The sequence below is a fragment of the Larimichthys crocea genome, chromosome VII, assembly GCF_000972845.2.
Source record: "Larimichthys crocea isolate SSNF chromosome VII, L_crocea_2.0, whole genome shotgun sequence".
NCBI lineage: Eukaryota > Metazoa > Chordata > Actinopteri > Sciaenidae > Larimichthys > Larimichthys crocea.
Genome location: NC_040017.1, coordinates 27560129 through 27575440, shown reverse-complemented (window position 1 = coordinate 27575440; position 15312 = coordinate 27560129). Strand labels below are relative to the sequence as shown.

The window sequence follows — 15312 nt, the reverse complement described above, 5'->3', positions numbered from 1 at the left end:
TTGAAAGCGGTGATACACCTGTCTAAAACACACACACACACAGCAGGTTGATTAAACCCTTTACTGTGTTTACTGAGTCCAGGTTCATCTGTGACTCTAGATTTCCTCGAGCTGTGACTGTGTGCCCCGCCTCACGACCCCTGACAGCTGAGATCGGCACCGACTCTTCTTCACAGTTCAGGTTCTGGATTACAAAGAGAGAAGCTTTCAAAGCTACTGAGAGCCGGCTCCACCCTGCTCTGTCAGAGTCTCCCAGGTTGTGTTGCTTTGTGCAGGACTGCTTTATGGATTTCTGCATCAACATGAAGAAATACTTCATGAGTCTGTAGCTTTACAGATTTTTCCAGACACACACACACACACACACACTCTCTCACAGGCATTCAGAGCTCACACACAATGATGCAGTGCATAAAAAATGCATGGCGAAGCCTCCGAGTCGCTGTTCTCATGAGCGCAGTAAACTCCCCCCCCTCGACTCACAAACACAGGTGTGCCGGGGGGTGGGGAGGTCGATCTCCATCCCTGTCTACCAGCTGTCAGACTCCGCCCCTCCCCACCCCCATTACTATGGCAACCCCATAAATAATGGAGGCTGCGATGCATGCTGGGAGCAGAATCCCATTACAGTCAACTTACATAATGTGAAGCACTAAACAGCGTCCACCGATGTGCTGCTGCGCGTTTCCTCTGAAACATCTTTAGTGAGACGAATGATGTCATGAACGTGCTGACCTGCACCGCAGAGGAAATCACTGCTGCGACAAACGGCTGAGCAGCAGCTCCACGCCTCAAACACGCTCAGGATCTGACTCTGCAGTCAGTGATTAACCGGCTTGTGTTTTTCACTTCATCTCATCAAAACTGGTGAAGAATTTAACAGATGTCAGTGACGCTTTGACAACATTTAGAGATGCATCAGCGTATAAATAACTTCAGGATTTATCAGACATCTGAAACACAACAGAAAAATGTCTGAACACTCGTTTTTTCAGGGCGTGCCCTTTTTTTTGTCATGTTGGCAGAAGACTGAAGAGATTTTAACATCACACAACAACAGCACTGGATGAAAATGTCTTAAGAGACTTCTGGCATCGTAGGATAGTTTAAAAATCATTTAACATGAAAATATCAATAAAAACAACTTTTAAAACATTTTAAAATCTTTGTGTCAGTTCTGGATTGTTATAAAAGGACAACTGAACTCTTTTTTTGTTGTTGTTGTAATTATTGCTCATAATTTAGTTAGAACAACATTGTGTTCATCAACGTAAAGTGCTGAGATCTGCCAACGTCTCTGTGACTGACAGAGCGACACAGAGCAGTCAGATCAGACGGGCTGTAAACAAGCCAGAATATCTAAACCGAGGAAAACTGGAAGTGAGTTCAGTAAAACTGTGTGACCATTGCAAGCACTGTAGGTCAAAGTTGAACCAGAAAGTCCATCAACTGTGATGGATGGAGGTTTGGACACTAAAGTAAAGGAATAAGATGAATCACTGCACCACATGAAGAGGTTATACCTAAACAACAGTACCAAACTGTTTAATCCGTCTCAGTCACTGTGGTAATAACATTCTTCACAGATCAGCCTCAGGATTTCAGTTTGTGTCACAGTTACCTGTTAACGTCGTGTCTGGGTCGCTCCTCTCACAGAAAGCCAAAGAGGGGAAGCTTCAGCCTGCACAGAGAGACAGCTGCCATTACACACTGAACCTCATCAACAGCAGTGAAAACCATTTCATTTTCTCCACCTGCTCATGAAAAACATCAATCTGTCATCAGGACACGGATCAGTGCTCAGCAGCACCTGGAATTTAAACATGAGGCGCGTTTCATTAACATATTTTCTTCCTGTTGTCTCTCAAACATCCAAATCTATGTGGTCCAGAAATAATGTAAAAATTCTGTGAAAACAAGACATGAGACGATGGACTGTGGGAAACAGTGATCCACTTTAGTTTGAGTGTTCCCGCCTTTCTTCAGAAGGGGTCCACATGCCATCACACACACACACACACACACACACACAGTTTATATGAGGAGGAAGCTGTTTGTGTGTACACGGCATGTCGGTGTCATCAGAGGCTGAGACGAGGTCCAACAGAAGGAGGGCAGGAGGTGAGAGTCAGGCCTGCAGCTGTCCACACACTCACACTTTACTGACAGCACACACACACACAAACACACACACCTAAGTGTAATGCCAGCAGCCAGAAGGTTATGAGCTCTTTCACCTGTGTTTCATACATACACAGACTCAGAGTGAAAGCTGGCTAATCATACATGCACTTGCTAAGTTACATGTACAGGTGAGCTGCTTATACTGTGACGGACTAATTAAAGCTAATTACAGCAGTGAGTGCAGAGCTGCTGTCTCCAGGTAAAGACAGAAGGTACTGACTACAGTCTGACTCATTAGTAACGTAATTATTAGAGCAGACTGAGCTCCAAATGAGCTTCGTCTGTTCAAGTCAAGGCTGAAGCATCAACGACCACGGCAGACAATCCGACATGTTGCCTCTTATCTGTGAGGTGAACACACACACACACACACACACACACACGATAACTCAGACTACTTGTGCGTGTAATGTACTTGGCAGAGAAACGTGAGAGTAATTGTGTTTCGTGGCTGAAAGCCTAATTATTCGTGCCGAGCACACCGATATCTGATGAATGCTGACAGGCAGCTGGCAGAGACATGGAAATATGTTGGATTCTAACACCTCAAATCTGAAACTAAATACCCGGAGGTCTCCAGCATCAGTAACGTGCATGCTAAGATCCTCAGCTATCGTGGGCTCAGTCTTAAAACTACTCGTATCACATTAAACTACAGCATCCAGTGGACTTCTCACCTCGAGACATCTGAATGGAAACGAGTTTGATGGTTTGCTTTGGGCCAAAAACATAAATGTGTGAATTTGAATATTTCTGCATACTGGCATCTTTTGAAGACATTTGGTCTGAGTGGAAAGCTGAAACCCCTCTTGTGGATTCAATGAGTCCAGTTGTGTTCATGTGTGATGAGGTTAGTCCTCTTGGCCATTTCATTGGAGTGAAAGCATTTTTGATTTCTGAAACTTGACCTCACAATAAAATGACCTCCAGGATGATCACAGCCTCATGAGACTGACCCCACTACTGAATATTTTAACTCAATGACTCACTTAATGAAAAGTCAGAAAACATTCAAATGTCCGTCACAGTTTCCTTGAGCCAACTTTAATGTTTGTCCAACAGAAATTAAATATATAATTAACAAATTAACTGATTATAAATCAGCCTTTCAGCTGGACTTTGGAAAATATACCAACACCTTGCTCTTTGGTGTCACTTAGGTTTATTTCATAGTATCTGACACATCATGCTGTAATAAAAACTTGATTTTTCCCTGTAAGTCATATTAGTATAAGAGAAGGACAGAGTGCGTGTAGAGGGCCCGCTGATGCGCTCGACTGGCCATATTTAAAATTTGGAGAGGATGTGTGTTGGCGAGGGAGGAGGGTGTTGTTCTTGTCTTTCTGTTAAGACGGAGGTGAGAACACAGCATGAGACGCCCCCTGGGGAGAGGACAAGATGGGAGAGACGACAGAGACGGAGAGATCTTGGCCTGAGAGCGATAAAGCTGTGGAAAAAAGAAAAACAGGAAGGAGGCACAGAGAGACGCTGGAAAGAAAATATGAACCGACAAACAACGCAACAACATGCAAACTGTTTAAAATCATGAAACTCATTACATGAAACATGTTTTTGTTGCTATCTGTATCAGTGTCATCACCTCAACATGTGCTGACACTCATGAATGACGTCAGCCTCACTGACAGGAAGCTCACTGTATTCATACTCTATATGTTCATATGTATGTTATCTATGACAGCGTGGATCACTATCATTCTGACCTTGGATCAGTTTTAATCTGTCAGGGAGAGGCTGGAGAAGTTGGAAGCAGCCACAGTAACGAGCTAACAGACTGTTGATGACCTGCTGCTGTGTGCACAGTTGTAATTATTATTGACTGACTTCTTAATTAAAACGACCGTGGTTTGTTGCACTATAAACAGACGGATTTATGAAATAACTGCTCAGCAGTTTGCTGAAGTATTAAACTGGACTGAGATCTCGATGATTACAACTTGATACACTTTTAAATTTTCTCATTTGGAAATTTAATTTTGGATATGGAGTCGTTTATGTTGATTGGTCTTCAATACATGTTTCACTTCCTGTGCAGCTCTTAAACCATGTAAATAAACTTTACAGTGAGGATAAACACACGATTTATTAAACTTAGTTGTTAAGATATTCCAAAAACTTTGATGTGAAAAAGTTTCCTTCTGCTTCAAATATGAGAGGAAGAGACAGAACCTCACGGCAAGAAGAGAAGAAAGAGAAAAAGAGAGATCTCCTGTCTGACAGTGACAGAGATGAAGGAGTATTTATAGATAACAGTATTATTGTTGCTTCACTGGTTACATCAGATAGACTGCAGGAGTGAACAAGGTGAGGAGGAGCTGGAAAGCAGCCATGAAGTCATCAGAGAAGAAGGAAAGACTGAAAAAGAAAAGAAGAAAAGACGAGTAACTCCTTAGTTACTCGTCAAAGAGTAACGAGGAGGAGAGGAAGATGAAGGTGCATGGGTAGTGAATGGTGAAAGAAGCAGGAGGAAGAGGAGACAGAGGAGGTGGAGGATAGTAAGGAAAGAGAGAAGAGGGGGATGAAGAGGAGATAAAACAGAAAGTTTCTGCCTGAACACTCAGACGTTGTGGCGTCACTCGTGGCTGCAGGATAAAAATGATATCATGATGTTGGCATCTGAAGATATCTTGTTAGGTCATTACTCTGCTGGAGCTCCACTCCTCCCAGCTGAGAGCACAAATTAAACGTTTCAGGGCTCGAGTAATGGTTTCCAGGTTGCCACTGGCAACCAGTTTTTGGCCTTTAGTTGCCGTCAGCGGCAACCACATCAAAACGTGCGGCCCAAAATAAAAACATTTATAATATCTGTGTCAGTTATATTTAAAGTATCAGATGAAACACTTCAAGCTTCTCGTGTTGTGTTTGGGGTTGCCTCAGTCATGTGCTGAAAACACACTCGTGTTCATCTCCCAGCAGACCGCCACTGTCCAACAGAAACAGTGTGTAATGATGTAATGCACACACACACACACATACACACACACACACATACACACACATACACATACACAGACACACAATCTCTCTATGGATGCAAGGCTGCAGGGTGTGAATACAATACTTCAGCACTGAAATATTCACACACACACACACACTGAGTCGTGAGACAACCTTCTTCTCTAGACATACTTTCACTCTGTAATTTATGATATATTCATCTCACACACACACACGTGAGGTATAACTGTATGTGTGTGTTTGGCGATGTGTGTATGTGGCAGAGCATCGATTAAAAGTAAAGGAGAGTGTGTGTTAGAGGAAGGTGTGGCTGGTCCCAGTGAGTGGGTGGTTCCTCCACCATATGGTCACTGGACACACACACACACACACACACACACACACACACACACACACACACACACACACACACACACACACACACGATGTCAGCTCTCAAGAAGCTGGGATTTGGCCTCGACTATCTTTAGTATCAGCAGTTCTCACAGATATTATTAAGTTTTTTTTGTGTTTGTGTGTGTTTGTGTGTGTGTGTATGTGTGTGTGTGTGTGTGTGTGTGTGTGTGCAAATATGTTTTAATCAGTGTATGATCACCTTTTATGTTTTTTTGTCCATTTGCATTGCCACTAAGTCGTACACACTGGTCCATGATCAGTTTTGGATTCATCGGTTCATCTAATGATTTTGAACTAACGAGGTGTTTCCATCCCAAAAAGCCTGAAAATAGCTTTAGCTACAAATATGTCATTGATCCAGAACCTCCCATCAGCCAGCACTGCTCACTGTAATCTCATCATGCAGCTAAATGGAGCAGGTGGTGACTTAAAATAGGAAAATCAGAGGAAGTCAGCGGTATGACACAATTAATATGGCAAGATTAGCTACCCACTGTCATCAACATATTGGTCCAGGCTGAATAAACAAACACTGAGGCTGATGATGTCGTTTCCCTTCATTGATCCGTGTGCTGGTGAGGAGGCGTGAACTCAGATACCTGTGAAATCAGCTCATCTTTCTGCAGCCGCCATGGACACACATGAACTCATCATGAACTCTGAATGCAGAAACACACATTCACACTCAAAGATCAGCCCTGTGCAGAGTCTGCAAGCTGCAGAGCAGCTCTTCATGTCCATGTGGAGACAGCACAGGCATTTTTTTAGTGTTTTCAAAAACACAAAGCAAAGCAAGAGGACAAGATGAACAAACCTGCAGTGCAACAGACAGTAAGAGATCAGTGCTGACAGAAAATGGATTCAATTACACTGATGTTATCCCTGAATGGAGCTCCCTCTGTAAAAGCTTCTTCCTTTCCTTCTCCAATCAAACAGACTCCTGAGCGAAACTGATCTGAAGCCAGTCGAGTGGAATAGTTCATAATTACACCAACAGTATCAGGACCATCTTCCTGATCCTGAAGCATGTCATTAACGGCTTAGAGATGCGCCGTCGCCCTCTCTTTCATCTGCCTTCACATCAATGAAGTGGATAAAATACTTAAAGAAGAAAAAAGAGAAATCAATCCAGGATCACCGCTTCCATCTGGATCCAGCCTGTTCACGGAGCGGGTGCATGCAGATTTGTGCTGTCGGGGTTCGTCTAGACGCCGCACTCAGCAGCTCCAGGAGCCTTCAGGCACACAGACTATCCATTATTCAGCTACTGGCAGGCTGCTCAGCAGCCAATATTACTATTTCTGTTGGTACAGTGGGTGAGTGAGTGTCAGCACTGCAAAGACAGAAATCCATCTTAATGACTAATCTAGTTCATTACTAATATCTGCAGATGATCATGCTGCAGAAATCATTGAGGTGGTCTAGTGAAGCCTCATCGTCCATCGTCCACTCCCTCTTCACCACAACACTCGAGGAAAACGCACGCAACACTGCCGACACCAGTTAAAGAATTAATCTGCTGTGTAATTCACTCTCTCACAGAGAGTCAGATAAAAACAATGATACCACTCGAGTCGAGAGGTTTGTTCACTTTGGACAAATAATTCTCAGCAAGAATGTAAATAAGTCTATTTCCCAAAATATCATTTAAAAGGAAGGAAGAGATTTTGATATTTTGATTTTATAATTGTAAAGTTCTTCAATGAATTACATATCCAAATATGCTAATCAGGGCTACATATCTGAAAAGAAAAGAATATGGTAATCAGGTGACATATCCGAAATTATTTGTTGACATGTCAGACAAATTGGCAGTTTAATTGTTGATTTCTTCAATTACAGACTTGTCCTAAATGAATATGCTAATAAGTCAACATGATTTGTTGGTTACATTTCCACGAGTCATCTTTGTTCAAATCTGTGATCCACTTTCTAACTAATGACCGAAGAATTATTAATATCTATGTTTAATTACATCTGTGAGTCAGTTTTGACTCGTCACTTCTACATGTGAAAATAGATCTTAAATGTCAAATTTCATTTAGACATGTTGAAACGTTGTTTCCGCTCAGAACTAAATAGCAACTTGTGAGCGTCACTGATTTAATGTTACAGGCTCGTCGAAGTGGAACAAACCTACTGTTGTTGTTGTTGTTGTTGTTTCGGTTAACTCTCACCGTCATCAGAACATTATTTTTGTCTGTAGCAGGCAGCTGTTTCCAGTGAAAACTCTCTGACACACACAGTTAGAGACAAATATTTCCATCGGAAGTTGGTGGAGACACAAAACAGAGCTAAAAGAGTTCGCCAGGTAAATAAAACACGACAGATGAAGGAAAATGTTGCAGTGACCTGAGTGACCGTTTGTTGTTTGTATCAGTAAAAGTGTTGAAATATGAGTTACTGCAGGTTCAAGGCAAAACCACTACAACATAATAAATACTGCAGAGGAAATAACCGAGTTCCCCTTCTAGTTTTAAGATTTATGGTGTGTGTGTGTGTGTGTGTGTGTGTGTGTGTGTGTGTGTGAGTGTGAGTGTCTGTATTGTAGGTCAGCAGGTCTAATTCACTCAGAGCCCAAACAAACTGTCTCTGTGTTAAAAATAACTTCAATGACAGGTGAGACAGAGCCCAAAGCCTGACCCACACACACACACACACACACACACACACACACACACACACACACAGTCCTCTTTCTCTTCAAGTAGCCGTGCCCAAAGCCACAGGAGCCAAATGGGTCATTAACTCCTCCCGGCCTTCCTCTCTCCGTCGTACTGTCGAGGTGTCAAAGCGGCGGCTGGGTGGCCTCCTGCTTCATAAAACACTCCTTTAAGCCACTCCCAGGTATCCATGGCAACTGCTGTGCCACCACTGCCCTTTTTTTTTTTTACACCAATACATGGATTCATCTACCTGGCAGTCAGCCAGACCAGGACGTCTGGAAACACCTCTGACACGAGCAGGTAGTTACTTTAAGTTAAATTAACAGAGATTGTTTGTGTATCAATAAATGACCGAGTGGAAGCAGATCCAGATTTCTTTCTTCAAACTATCATCGATCACTGTTTCCCAAAGTTCAACATGACGACCTCACATGTCACAATCCAAACACATTCAGTTTGAAACCAGAAATATTTACATTTGAGAAGCTGAAATCAAAGAACTCATCGATTAATCGACTAATTGTTGCAGCTCTAAACCATTTAAACTATTACACTGGGACAAACAGCTCAGGAACGAATCCACCAACACTTTTAATCAGCTTCACCCATACAGCCTTTCTTAATCCAGGAAACCAGTCAGTCAGATAAAACTTTTATAACAAGGAGCAAAGTGCAACGTCAGCCTAACTCAGCCTGAGAAAGGTTTTATACTCTGACAGAAATACAGAGACAAAGAAACGAGTTTATTTATCCAGCTGAGTGAAATAAAAAGGAGTTTAAAGGGTCAGTCTGCAGTAATGAGAAGAGAACTAACTCCTGATGCTGATAAAAATGCCAAATGAGAGTTAGAGCGCCCTGGTCTGCCTGTCTGATCGATAAAAAGCAGCAGATACGCATGCTGTGTGCCTCCTAAAGAAATCCAATGGCACATAAATAGGAGTGAAGGATCAGAAGTGCACTGATTTCTGCTGAGCCATGTGGAAACAAGAGCCCCGGTGCATTTCAGATTATTGTGCACATATCATAGAAAACCTTTAGAAAGTTTACAGCGATGCACGACACAGCAGGTGATGTGAATCTGCAGGAATGAGGTCAATGTAAAGTCACTACTGAGAGCTGCACACGTCTTTATAGTGACTTTAAAGGAGTAGTACACAGACTTCATGAGATCAGACAGGATTTAAGCCTCCTAACTACTGTAAATCTTCTAAATCTTGATTATTTGTCAGCTTGAAACTTATCAGAGCAGATTAAAAAGCTCAAAAATAAACTTTAATCTGATTGATATCAGATTTTATTGCTACAGTGAGGGAGAGGAGCAGTGTCTGTCTATTCTCTGGACACCGCATGGACTTTCTGATGAATCATGTCAGAGGTATCTGCTCTGAGGATGGACAAAGTGGAACCAGGCAGCATTTCATTCATTCATTCATTCATTCATTCATTCATTCACTCACTCACTCACTCACTCATGCATCTGGTCCTCGCCCTGCTGTGTTATCACAGATTAAGCTCCCATGTTATCACAGTCAGCTGGTAAACTGGGAGGAAACCGGTGTAATAAAAAAATAATCCCACCACCACCACCGGCTGTTATAAGCACGTCGTGGCTGACTTCAGCGCGCTGTGTGCGGGTTGACGGGCCTGTGGGGGTCCGGGGCGTTGATATATGTCCGTAGATAAACAATGAGGGAATAACAGCCTACAGGAACCATTAACCCTTTCCTGTTCACACGCAGATGAGCCGCTAATTCACGCCGCACCATGCCCGGGCTGAGAATGGAGATGAGCTGCAGGAATAAAGTGCAAAGCTTCACTCACCACTTGTCTGCTTGCAGATGTAAATTCCCACAGTGCTGGGTGATAATGTCCGACACCGGGACACGCCGTCTCATGTATTCGGTGCACGGTGCTCTGCTCCGGGCTCGCTCCGCTCTGCCGCCCGCTGCCGATCCCAGAGCTATTGTTAGCTGGGAGCACGGAGGCCTGCCGGAGCCGAAACGCCCGCCCACTGCACGCCGCTCCGGGCACGCCATTGGTTCATTTCAGCAACAGCCCGTCGCTGATTGGCTGTTACGGATGTCTGCTCAAAGTCCGAGGCCCGTTAGAGAAAGTGAGCGGTGGTGCGTTAAATTAGCTGAAAAAAAGTGCGACATTCCAGCTTCCTGTAAGACCTGACTAAGGGCGGTGCATTCAGGTGTAAGTCTGCCAGGGAATCAACAACTAGAAAGAAATGGGAATTTATAAACACTGTAATTCAACAACATCTGACACGTTTGTAAGATTAACAACAACCAGCCAATAATCAAAATAACATGATTCAATCTATATACACTGAACATGTTTTTCTACAAATGTATAAAATATATTATGTTTAGTTAGTTTTGTTGTTAGATTTCATTTTGGTTTTGTTGTTTTCAGTATGTATTTGTTTGTTTTTACAGATATCTATTTATTTTAATATTATTTTGGCTACACAGCCTCTATATGTGTAATTCCAGGGAGGATATACTCACGTCATTTAACTCAAACATTCAGATTTCTTACTTTTTTGATAGAAAACGTATAAATTGAAGAAATTATACAAGATAAATCTATATTGTTCTTAATGTGATTTTAGGGAAACCTTTGAGATGACAAATGGAACATCCTGCAGCTTTGTCTAACTTTAGTCAAGCCAAACAAAAACACAATGTCTTCAGCAGAGAAAGGTCAATGCCATAAATCTTTTTAACTATTTGCAAACGGTGCCTGTGTTTGGCCTTTTCTACATGTGACTCAGGCATTGTCATTCATTTATGATCGCACCAAGTCTTACTGAAGAAAACTGACTTCAAGTGTCAAACACTGGATTTCTGGTGTAGCTCTGTGAAGCTGACAATCTTCCACACTCCTTTAACAATAAAGGTCCAAATATTCACACATAACAGATTATTGTAACAAACATAAAAAAAATGGATGAAGAAGGTGTTACTTGTAGAATTAAAGACGTTTATCGTTTTTTATTCTCCTTCAGCCCAAAACAGAAACAAAACAGGTAAAACCAGCTTAAATCTAACATAACCTGGATATATAATAACACAATACGATTTGAATACAGCCATGATAAAAACAATATAAACAGTTTCTCCTTCGTGGTGTTTTTGGAAAATCCAGATTACATTTTGACTTTCATTCCACCAACCAAACTAAGATAATATTATTATCTTTAAGTTTACCTCAATAAAACAGAAAAACGTTTATTTTCATTGTTATGGAGCTCTAACAACAAATGAGGTGAAGAATAACAGGACAGCGACATCTAGTGATGAGAGTGAAGAACTCCAGTGTGTGACACTGGCAATGCAATTCAGTATCTTTGTTTTAAAGTTCTGATGAAATGAAGTTTGAGCTGCTTTGACTCCACACTGACTCTGTTTATAGTTTTGATCATCATAATCATATCAGTGTACAAACACACAGACAGCAGCAGGAGCAGGCCTGCATCAGTATCCACAGAAAACATGTGTAATCTGCATCTGCAAACATTAAAATATCTTATTAAATAAGTATATGTTAGTATGTTTTTGTTATTTATATGCACACAGAATGTAAACAAGACTCATTATGACTCAATTATGAGTCAATGGAGAAGCTGAAAACAGTGTTACCTCATGTGATGGTGTGGAGTTACTGTTTTGTTTGTAGAGAGTGTTTAGTCTGATATCAAGTGAAACTGTAATCCTAAAAGTGAATAACATGACCTAGTTTGATGAAACACATGATTCTGCAAAATGATCATTTGAAACAGAAGATGTAAAGTCTCTGTAGCAACAATCAGAAACAGATCAGTGAGGGGCCTTAAAGAGGTGTGGTGAAGAGCAGAGACAATGAGGAGACAGACAGAGGAGAAGAGGAGCAGCATCATCTGCAGGAGAGGGAGGAGGAGGAGAACTGCACACCTCAACCACTTCCGCACCATGTGAGCCACCAGAGCTGAAGCTCATTTGCTGCGGGCTGGACCCCGCATCCTCCGGGACAGAGCAGCAGCAGCATCGCCCCTTTACAGCCGATGCTTGCATCCAGCAGAGGAAGCGAGATCCAGGGACAGACCGACCGGAGGCCGGGGAGGAGACACGCCCCGATAGAGAGCGCAGACCAGCCGCCAACATGACTGCAGACGTGGCGGTGTCTCTGTCGGTGCTTGCGGGGATCGTCGCACTGAGCGACGCGACCCGCAGGTTGCTGAGCAGGGCCCTCGCGGACACCGGGCTCTCCGTGTACGCGGTGGAGCTCGTGTCCACCTTCCAGCTGTGCTGCTGCACGCACGAGCTGAAGCTGCTGTCAGAGGTGGGCGGGATCGAGCCTCGACTCGCGCTCACCTTCACGTACCTGGCGTCCGTGATCCACGGGCTCACCTTCAGCGGGGCCATCGGGAACCCCTCAGGTGCGCTCGAGCACGCGTACCACGCGAAGTTCTCGGGCGGATGCGCCCTGCGACGGATCGCGTGCCAGTTCGCCGCGGCCGCAGCTGCGCGCGCCGCAGTGCCCGTGATCTGGGGTATCGGGTTATCGGGACTGCACATGAGACACAAGCTGCTCGGTTACCGGTGCATCAGCCCCATTCACGCGCCTCTGCACAAGGCCGCCGCCGTGGAGCTCGCGTGCGCCTTTGCGGTGCAGACCGCTATCACGCACACGCGCTCTGTGGAGGAGAAATACCGCGTGCACATGGTGGCTGCGGTCATCGCGACAGTGGTTTATGCAGGTATGACTCTGATTCATGGTGTGTGATGTGAATTACTGTGATGGTGTGGGATATCAGACTGATCAGAGGTCAGCCTCATGGAGTCAGGGGGCTCATTCAGCAGGTTGGACACGTTCATGTGTGAAACACCTGCAACAGAGCTCAGCACAGACACGCAGCGTGTTATCACTCAGTGATGCTGAAGAGAGACAGACTGAGGTCTGATGTGCATCATGCATGTTTGCACACATCTCATCTTCCTTCACAAACTGATCATAGACTTCCTGAACAGTTCAGACACATTTCTGTTTTCTTACCTGTGAATCAAAACATAAATATATAAATGAGCTGTACTGAATGATGACGGTCAACACTGAAGTGTTAGAAGTAATTAATATGATTTCCTGTTTTGTTCTAACAAAGCAGACTGAGAATAACTGAGACTTTTTCACTGTGAACACACTTCATAAGCAAACCGTTCATCTCTTATTAAACATGTAACACAGCAGTTTGACCTCAGTGAACATAAAACAAATCTTTGTACAGAGAAAAGACACATTTAACCTGTTTGTAACAAATGAACAGTGGCCTTACATGTTAAGTAATAAGTGTGTGTTTGTATCTGTGTGTGTGTGTGTGTGTGTGCAGGTGGCAGTGTGACAGGAGCTGTGTTTAACCCAGCACTGGCCTTCTCCACACAGTTCCCTTGCAGTGGACACTCCTTCCTGGAGTACTGCCTTGTTTACTGGCTCGGCCCGCTGCTGGGTAAGATCAGGGCGACTGATTTGTTTTCTAAAAAACCCTTCAAAGATTTTAAAGTCTGCCGACACAGACTGATACGCTGCTTAAATGTCCTCACACCTGGAACAAGAACATCCAATATCTCCCATTAGTCATGTTGTTGCTTCTTAGAGCGAATATTACAATGTGCTTTGTCCTCATATTCATCTCTTCTACACTCTTGCTGTTGCAGGTATGATGAGTTCAGTGCTGCTGTTTGATAAACTCGTTCCTCAGCTGTCGAGGAAACCACCGTCTCTCCATCTGCCCCTGGAAACCAAGAAGAGGACATGAGCATCGCCGAGCAGTTCAGACTCAGAGATGTTTGTGACAGACTGTGAACCTGCTGCTGGTTTTAGAATGAGAACAACACTGATATGCACTTTTTAAAAGACTTAAACATGAAGGTTTCTTTTTAAATATATTTTTATGGATCCTGAGAGATCTTTTGGATGATTTCACCTCAAGAGCACATTTCAGAAGCCAAACAGAAAGACTCTAATTTTAGTTTTTTAGTTTAAGAAAGAACTTGGCCAAGTTTTTACTTTACAAAGTTGTTGTTGAGCACAAAAACAGTTTAAACTCATCTGATTTAAAATCTTTAACACTTCTTCCACTGTTTTAAATCTGCAGCCCAGAGAGCCAGTATCAAGTCTCCAACTGTGCAACGCTAATACTGTCAAATATCTTTAACTGGAACATCAACGATTATATTCAACATATTTTTCATGAGTTGAAATAAAAGATCTGAGACTTCCTCTCTGCACATTAAAGGTCTTTTCTCTCATTTGTGGTCATAAATTTAAAATCTGTTGAAAGTGAAAAAAGGCATTTATAAGATACTGAACTACAGCTGCTCCACAGATATTATGACTCACCTCAGTTTGTGGGAATATCAGGTTCAGCCAATCAGAGGCTGAGATCTTTTACTTCAACTCATGAAAAACGATGATCTGAATTAAGATCCACACAGCTGATTAACATTTACGTACTGTACCTGTTTTCTTGTAATGTAAAGCACAACTATTGTAGTTGAAATATCATACATTGAGCCTAACATAAAACATAATCATAAACTTTATTTGTGTAGCACTTTTCTCAACAAAGTTGCAAGTTTATACTTAATGTGCAGTGTAGAAATGAACTGTACAAAAATTATGTTTGTTTTTGATTTAACTGATAAATTCTCTGTAAAAAACTGGAGCCAGATTAAACTGTGATCACTGTTATGAAATATGATTGATTGATTGATTGATTGATGCCTAAAAAGTGCCCGATAAGGCTGAGACGATTACTTGATTTGCTTTTTTGTCATGGTTTTATGTTTTCAAGATGTGAGGATTTCACAGAAAACAGGTCAAAGACATCAACTTGGCCTCTGGGAATTTTTAAGTTTTCATACTTGCAGGGGAAACTCAAAATTAATTTTCACAAATTAAAAAAAAGAAACATTTCAGAAGAATCAGTTTCCAAAAGAGACGTGTCCTCTTATGTCTGTCTTAGCTGCCAAAAAGAAACGGTCACAGTAACTTTTAAACCACAGCTGGACGATAATAAATCAAACGGGGAAAAAAAAAAAATCAA

The 15312-nt window shown here is 42.5% G+C and overlaps 2 protein-coding genes across 4 annotated transcripts in view; one reads left to right on the top strand and one right to left on the bottom strand.

Moving 5' to 3' along the window:
* Nucleotides 1-10205, bottom strand: part of pak1 (p21 protein (Cdc42/Rac)-activated kinase 1) — a 45844-nt gene extending 35639 nt beyond the window's left edge. The window contains exons 1-2 of one of the 2 annotated variants that reach the window (XM_027280691.1): nucleotides 10044-10205; nucleotides 1622-1681 (exon numbers count right to left, since the gene is read on the bottom strand). The gene's annotated coding sequence lies outside the window, so the exon portion shown is untranslated. The remainder of the gene's footprint in view (nucleotides 1-1621; nucleotides 1682-10043) is intronic. The other variant, XM_027280692.1, reaches the window with a different exon arrangement.
* A 1223-nt stretch (nucleotides 10206-11428) lies between these two features.
* On the top strand, nucleotides 11429-15173 carry aqp11 (aquaporin 11). 2 transcript variants are annotated; one of them, XM_027280051.1, is made up of 3 exons: nucleotides 11429-12969; nucleotides 13650-13713; nucleotides 13922-15173. In XM_027280051.1, exons 1-3 carry the CDS (start codon nucleotides 12372-12374, stop codon nucleotides 13947-13949), a joined length of 690 nt encoding a protein of 229 aa, XP_027135852.1. In that variant the 5' UTR covers nucleotides 11429-12371; the 3' UTR covers nucleotides 13950-15173. The 2 variants fall into 2 exon arrangements, with proteins under 2 accessions (XP_027135852.1, XP_027135851.1); XM_027280050.1 differs by having other exon boundaries at nucleotides 13597-13713.
* Nucleotides 15174-15312: the final 139 nt, after the last annotated feature.